This window comes from Centruroides vittatus, unplaced genomic scaffold (assembly GCF_030686945.1).
Source record: "Centruroides vittatus isolate TY-2023 unplaced genomic scaffold, ASM3068694v2 contig_5, whole genome shotgun sequence".
In the NCBI taxonomy this organism is placed as follows: Eukaryota; Metazoa; Arthropoda; class Arachnida; order Scorpiones; family Buthidae; genus Centruroides; species Centruroides vittatus.
In genome coordinates this window covers 329188-336464 of record NW_027122286.1, presented here as the reverse complement: position 1 = coordinate 336464, position 7277 = coordinate 329188, and the positions used below count along the sequence as shown (strand labels likewise).

Genomic DNA, 7277 nt, shown 5'->3' with positions numbered 1-7277 from the left:
TAATTTTAATCAGTATATACAATAAAACCTCTGTGAACACTTCTGTTCATGACAAATTTGGTCTTTTGTAGAATTAATTTCAAAGGAAATGCATCTGTTTTAGCCATTTTTGAGTAATGTGACCAGTCATTAAAAAAAAAAAAAAAAATAAAGGTGACCAAGACCACTTCCAACTTAGTTTGGGATTCCCTAATGGTTAAAGTACAGTTAAGTCAACCAATCAACAATTATCTGTTTTTAAAGTATACAATCCTATTGTAAATAACAAACTAAAAGTACAGATAAATGAGCAATTGATCTCATTATTCTTAAAATATGATTTCTCCTGTCCTCTGTAAAAGATAAAAATCTCTGGAGTGGAAGATTATTATTATAGAGAAATTTTATTTTAATCCTTATTTTGACTTTTATCTTTCCAATTATAAATAAAAGATAACTTTTTCTAGATTTTTTTTAATTGTTGTTTTCAAATAAACTTCATTTGCATGAATAAATTTGTCTGTATTATTGTTTAAACAATCAGGAAAAAAATAATAAGCATTATTAAGAAAAGATTGGTCGACATTCTATTTGTATCGGTTGTCTATTAATCTACTATTGTTTACTTAAAGAAAGTAATAATGATTTTTACATTAGTTGCCTTGTCTATCCAGTTGTTCCTAGTTAGAATATTATGAAGTGTTTGTTACAATAAAATTATTTTTAATCTTTATTTTGAATAAAAACTTTACTATAAATTCAGTGTGTGTCTTGTTTATAAATTTTGTTATTGGCCAAAGTTTATTTTTATTACTTTTTATAAACATGTATATTAAAGAATTCTAGTACTTTGGACAAAGCATATTTGTCATCCTCAAGTGAAAGCAAAAGAAATCAGGCAGCTAAGCGTGGGCCAGTTACAGATATTATTAGTTACGATGTATAATGACACTCAAATAAACAAGATGTTCCAATTGAGGTAGGCTGGTCTTTGTCCAACTATACTGGCACAAAACTACGTTCTAATACTCTACTAGCTAGTTCTGTAGTATGTTTACCATGCAAGATACTGTCATGGTGCTTGGCTAACCTACTTGCAAGCATTCTGGATGTAGCCCACAATATGCAAATCTAGACACTAACAGACCATGTTTTAAAAAATTTTGTAGACTGAACACTTGTACGGAATATTGATCTCTACAATAAAGGTTGTGGTTTGATAGATAGAATATACCCATAAATTTTATGAACTGTATCCTCAGCAAAAAGGACTACAAGAGTTTTGTGATAACCATTCAAACATTAACTTTTGAATAATCTCTTACCCACTCCAGAATTTGAAGTAGATGTTTGTCAGCCCAAATTCTACAATTGTGCCTGTTTAAATGTCCATTTGCGTGAAAAATCATCACAATGCTGTATAAAATGTTATTCATGAGATCTTGTTTCTTGGCTTCTAAAAGATCCATACTCATTGCCACATGAGTAGTGCTTTTTCAATGTGAAATATGTTTTCTAAACTGTATACATAACACAAGCTCTGCTTAGCATCTGTGTTGAAGTACAAGGTCTATGATTGATATATTCTGGTGAAAGCAGAAGTTACAACTAGAACATTTCTCATCATGAACAGTCTATCCCCCAATATTTTTCAGCAGAGATCCGATTGCTACCTTTGTTGCAGGTGGTTTCTGGACTTTACAAATGAACCCTTTGAAGGTCAAACCTTGTAGACATGTCTCAACTACTATTATTTTCTTTAGTCATTAGCATGTTTCACAAAACCTAGAAAAGAAATTGATCAGTTAGTATTTTCTTTGGATATCAATTGTTTCTTGACTAGTTTGACTAACTTTTTCACTGCCTTCCTGTTGGTTGCATTATTTATGACTGTTATTGCTTCTATAACAATTTGATCTTAAAGCATTCAATAGAAAAATAATAAAACAGATCATTGCAACAAACTAAAAGAGAGAGACAACTGCAAATTGTAATTAATAGGATTATTCCAGCTTTTCATTGGTTTAAGTTCTGGGGGTGCAATTGTATGCATCGGTTAATGATGACTGATTTTTTGTTTCAAAATTCGTATTTTTAAATTCTCCTGTATACTTGAGTTAGTTAACCATTGGTATGAAATTAGCTACTCTATAGTAGCCAGAGTGGGAGAGACTATTTTACAGACTAATTACATCATTCATCAAATTGTTTTTTACATTTTATAGTAATGTTTTGTTTAAAATGATGAAATTTAAATCGATATTTGGTAATCTAATAAATATTCTACATCTTAACAGACAGAAGAATTCCATTTTTATGTACTTGAAAACTTTTCCAAGGTAAATCTGTTATATGCATTTTTTATTCTTGCCATAATTTTAGTACTTTTTACAGAGAAATTTTAGATAAAAATATTCAGATATCCAGTGGTGTCTCTTATAAAAAGGTATCATAGTTGACATTTTAATAAAAGAAAAAGTTGCAATTGGACTATTTGTTTACCAAATTTGCCACAATAGTTCTAAGCACATGCTGACAAAAGTACTTGATTTTAATGTTTTGTGTATCATTAAAAAATAATTTTTCTTACTTTATCTCATTAATAATTGTCAGACAAAAATGAATTATCTATCGTAGCTTATTTAGTATATATTTTTATGCAAACAGAAAATAAAAGGCATCAGGCACAATATGCTAATAGCTAATAAATCTGAAGTTAAAAACATTTGGGCCTTAAAAGACCTTACTACAGATACCAATGTTGAGTTAATTGCAGAAGCTTGCATACAATAATCTAATCATTATTAATTAATGCAATTATGGATATTACAAAAAGTACTACTTCAGAAATATAAATTTAATTTATTCCATTTATCATTACATTCATCATTACAATTATGGGCAAATTCAATTGGAAGTCAAAAAGTGAAATTTGATTTTTTCACATTTCAATTTAAATGAATGCACAGTGCAGATTAATTTGAATTCAATTTATTTTTCATATAATTTCCATAATTCCAGTAAATAATATTTCTAAGCATTTTTCACTACAAATAATCACTGCTTACATCATTTGCATCCAATTCGCGAAACATTGTATCACAGTGGCAGTGTTTAATGCCTTACAATTTAATTAACAAATGGAAACGTTTCAAAGCAAAAAGGGGAGAAGGAAAAAAAGAGATGAGAATATGTACCATTCCAAAATTACATAATGTAAGAGAAAACAACGAAAATTATAAAATGTAAATATAATGAGTAGGATAAATTTATACTACATACATACATACATACATACCAAATTCACTTTATAACATAAATAATGGTATTTCACAACCATTTAATTTTTTTTGTTCGCAGAAGACAATACTTTTGTTAATAATGGAATTGGCAATACTTGATTTTGATGTTGAAAAAATAAAAATAATTTGCAACATCCCTAATCTAATTAAAAAATCTGGAACATTTGAAACAAATTTCACAACTGATGAGAACTTCCCGAATACTGTCATTACTTTTTAAGCAATTATGATATCTACACGATAATACCATACTCTAAATGGATAAACTACAATATGTAGAAAAAATCAAAAATACATAATTAAATAAATTGGTGTCTTTATATATAATTTATTAAATTCTTTTTTCTTTTGTACTGTTTGTACTTAATGCACTTTGTAACAGCTAATGTTAGCGTTACTAATGTTAAAATTACATTAAATGATTTTAATTCTTATGCAAATGGAAGAAATCTTTTGAGTCTGCATTTAAAATATTCAATAGTATCAATTAAGTATACATATATATATTTATATATGTATATATAAATTTTTCAAGTATTTCCAAGTATATTTTGTTTTCTTTTATGTGATCAAACTATTTTAAATAATAGTCAGAGCAACCTTTGATAAAGGTGAGTTCTTTGACAGGATTTCCTGTACTTAGCGTAGATGATGATCAGATTTTTGCTGCACCCATGGCTTCTGAAATGCTCTCTTCGTAATTATTGCTGGTGTCCCACCGTATGTCTGTGTTCCAAGGGTACAAGCTAGAAGAATTTCTCTCTTGTTGTGGAGGTGGAGAGGGACAAGTGGGTTGTTCCACTGTGGGCCCAATTGCCCTCTGCCTCTGGATGACTGCTGCTTGACTACTGTATCGATTATCCTCTTCATATGGATTTCCAGTCAGAGGATGATAGTGTTCAGGAGTATAAGGTGGAGGTGGATCTTCTGGAAGAATAAAATATTATAAAAATGTCCATTTTAATTACTAAATGAAAGAGTAAATAGATTTACCTAAACTGGTAGCTACAAGTCTGTAATTTAGTTGTTGATATTGTTGTACCTTATCACGCGCTTTAACTACGGCATGTTTAGTCATTCCCGTACCTAAAGCAAATTACACTTGAAATAAACGACAATAAAAAGTACTCAAATAACTAAAACAACATAATAACCTGTATATTTGATTTCATGTAAATCTCTTCCATGTACATCAGGTAACTGATGAGAAATTTCCTGCAAGAATAAACAAACAATAAATAACCTTTTTTCCATATTTATTTTGAGATTATTATCTGACTTATTAAATTACAAATGTAAGATTTAAATTATTATTATTTTGTATTTGGATATAAATTAATAAATTACTCACTCGTTGGGCCTCAAAGATAATTGCACTTTTATTAGCCAATTCTATGTAAGCATCTGACAGTTTCAACAGACCATCCTTCAATCTGATGAGTTTAATAGCTTCATTTTCATATACTCGTTCCACCACTAATAACCAGTTTCAAAATTAAACATATTAAAATATATAAATAAAATTTACTGAAACTACAAAATTTTCGTGTTCCATCATTACAAACACCAGTGACTTCCAAAAACTGTTTTGTTTCCATAACTGAAAATTGTTTGGTGTTTGTAATGACAGAACACAAAGACAATTTTGTAGCTTCAGTAAATTTTATTTATATATTTTAATGTAAATATCATTTTTAAAAATATTAACATATATCATGCAAAATTGGTAAGAATTTTACCTTCTAACTGGGCTAAATCTTTTGCTCTTTCTGCCTGTGACAGTTTTATTTCCAAATTATTTATTTCATCATCTGTGGCTTTCTATAAATTTTAAAAGTAAGTTTTACAGGTATCAACAGATTATCAACAGGTAAACAATTTAAATCATTGAGTATTATTTCTTTTTTACCTTTGCTGCTCTTTTCAGTTCTTTCCTGATTTTCAGTTCTCTTTGTTCACAAGCCAACTATAAGAAAACTATAATGTTAACTATTTATTTATCTAAAACAAATCCTTTATCTGTATCAAGAATATATTTTAATTTGTTATTGATAAATTAATATAAAAATATGTATATGTGTCACTATATTATTGTAATTCTAAGATAACAAAAAGATTTAATACCTTGTTTAAACTACATATAATTTTCGCAGATATTTCTCAAATCAGTTTGAACATAAACAAAACACATATTGCACACAATTTATTGAGTCAAGTGTTGTTAAAGTTATATATATTGTGTAAGTTCATTTCCTGCTACAATAATTTGTATAATTATAAACAATTGGCAGAAATTGTTTATAATTTGTAAAATTATAAACAATTTCTGCCAATCTCTAAGATATGTTTTCTTTGTATATCACTTCTACTGCTTGATAATCTAGTGTATTAAAAACAATAATACATTTATACAGTAAAATCTGTTTACTATAATGAGATGTTATTAGTTATTTAATGTTATGTGTTTTGAGATTTGCTAAATATAAGTTAAAATATACTATAAAAGCTTTGTTTATAGTTATCGTTATCATTGGATAAATAGCTATTTTTAAGCTATCTTTTTGTGATATCAGCCTCAACAGACGATTAATGTTTAAAGCACAAGTTAAGACTTCTGCTCACTGTACAGTAGTTTGACAGCAAATTGTTGGCCACTTCAATTATACATTTCTTGTTAAATACTGTAAAAATCAATAGGCAAAATGCACCAGATGAATTATTAATTACTAAATCTTTAGTTATACATTTTTTAATTGTTTTACAATGTTCTTTTAATCTTCAAGTTGATGAAACTAGGACTTCCACTAATTGTAGTATTATTTACTTACCTGATTTAATATTATCAGTTAATTACTATTAACATCATATAAACAATGCAGAAACTGGATAACAATGTAGAAGGAAAATAAATAAATAATAAGTTTTAATTTTTTCAATGTAGTATTTATTGCTGGACTTCAAATAGAGATCTCCATGCTAGAGGGAGGGTGTTTCTATCTTTGAAATTTATGGCCTTTTTTTCATAAAAGCCCTATATATCTCTAGATTCTCAAGGTGTATGAGAGAGAATTGTGTTCTGATTGGATGTAATAGTCAAGCTCAGTCTGTGTGTTTGGTTTTAGCTTATTACACATAACATCATGATGTCTTTTCCTTTAAATTATGACATTCAATTCATCTACATTCTTTTTCAAACATATTTAATGTGATGATGATAGCTAAAGTTATAAAAAAGTTTGTTTCTCATTAAATAATTTTTATTTTTCTTTTATTATTAGCAGTACAGGGAAGTTCCAAAGTGACTTTTCAAATACAGTATAATCTGCTAATGTATATAAAAATCATTTTAATCCGAATCAGTTGATTTTTCTCACAACCACTCCAAGCTAGTTGATTCAAGACTTTATTGTGGCATATTTTTAAACAGATTATACATCATATGCATTTTGGGCTATTGTGACTTTATAGTCCCTCTTCAGTGATGTATTAGAAAGAGAAAGAACATACTTTAAACCTCCGTTACACGTTCAATGTTTTCCATATAAATACAATTCTAAAACTTTATACTTATTACAACCAGTTTAAGTTACTGTAATTTTAGCTTTTATGCACAGGCTGCAAAGGTGATGGCTACTACAAATTGGCTTGCTCGCACAATTGGAGTAAATATTTACATTGTAACACCTAATCATATAGGTTCACAAGTATATTAAACGTTTTTTGTAATGTTCACACAAGTACGTATACAAAAACGGATTACCCAAAGGTAATCCTTTTTTTGATATGTTTCTCAAAAGCTATAAAGCATATACTTTGTATCTCTTTCAAGAAACTAAAATAAATTTATCTTATTTAATGTTTTAAATTAGATTCAAACAAGTTTTTAAAAATATTTGTACTGCTTTCTTTTATTTATTAAAGAATTTAAGAGTTTAATACTAAAATCAGCTAATATTGATACTGGATCATTACAATGGTTTAATTTTGGTAAATAAG

At 27.9% G+C, this 7277-nt stretch overlaps 1 protein-coding gene across 3 annotated transcripts in view; it reads right to left on the bottom strand.

Moving 5' to 3' along the window:
- Positions 1-2821: 2821 nt before the first annotated feature.
- LOC136978187 (polyamine-modulated factor 1-binding protein 1-like) overlaps positions 2822-7277 on the bottom strand; it is a 29692-nt gene continuing 25236 nt past the window's right edge. For 2 of the 3 annotated variants that reach the window (XM_067273834.1, XM_067273835.1), the window contains 6 exons: positions 5191-5247; positions 5021-5102; positions 4633-4757; positions 4436-4496; positions 4275-4367; positions 2822-4208 (listed from right to left, as the gene is read on the bottom strand). In XM_067273834.1, the coding sequence (XP_067129935.1) occupies positions 3937-4208; positions 4275-4367; positions 4436-4496; positions 4633-4757; positions 5021-5102; positions 5191-5247 (690 nt within the window). In that variant the 3' untranslated portion in view covers positions 2822-3936. The remainder of the gene's footprint in view (positions 4209-4274; positions 4368-4435; positions 4497-4632; positions 4758-5020; positions 5103-5190; positions 5248-7277) is intronic. The other variant, XM_067273836.1, reaches the window with a different exon arrangement.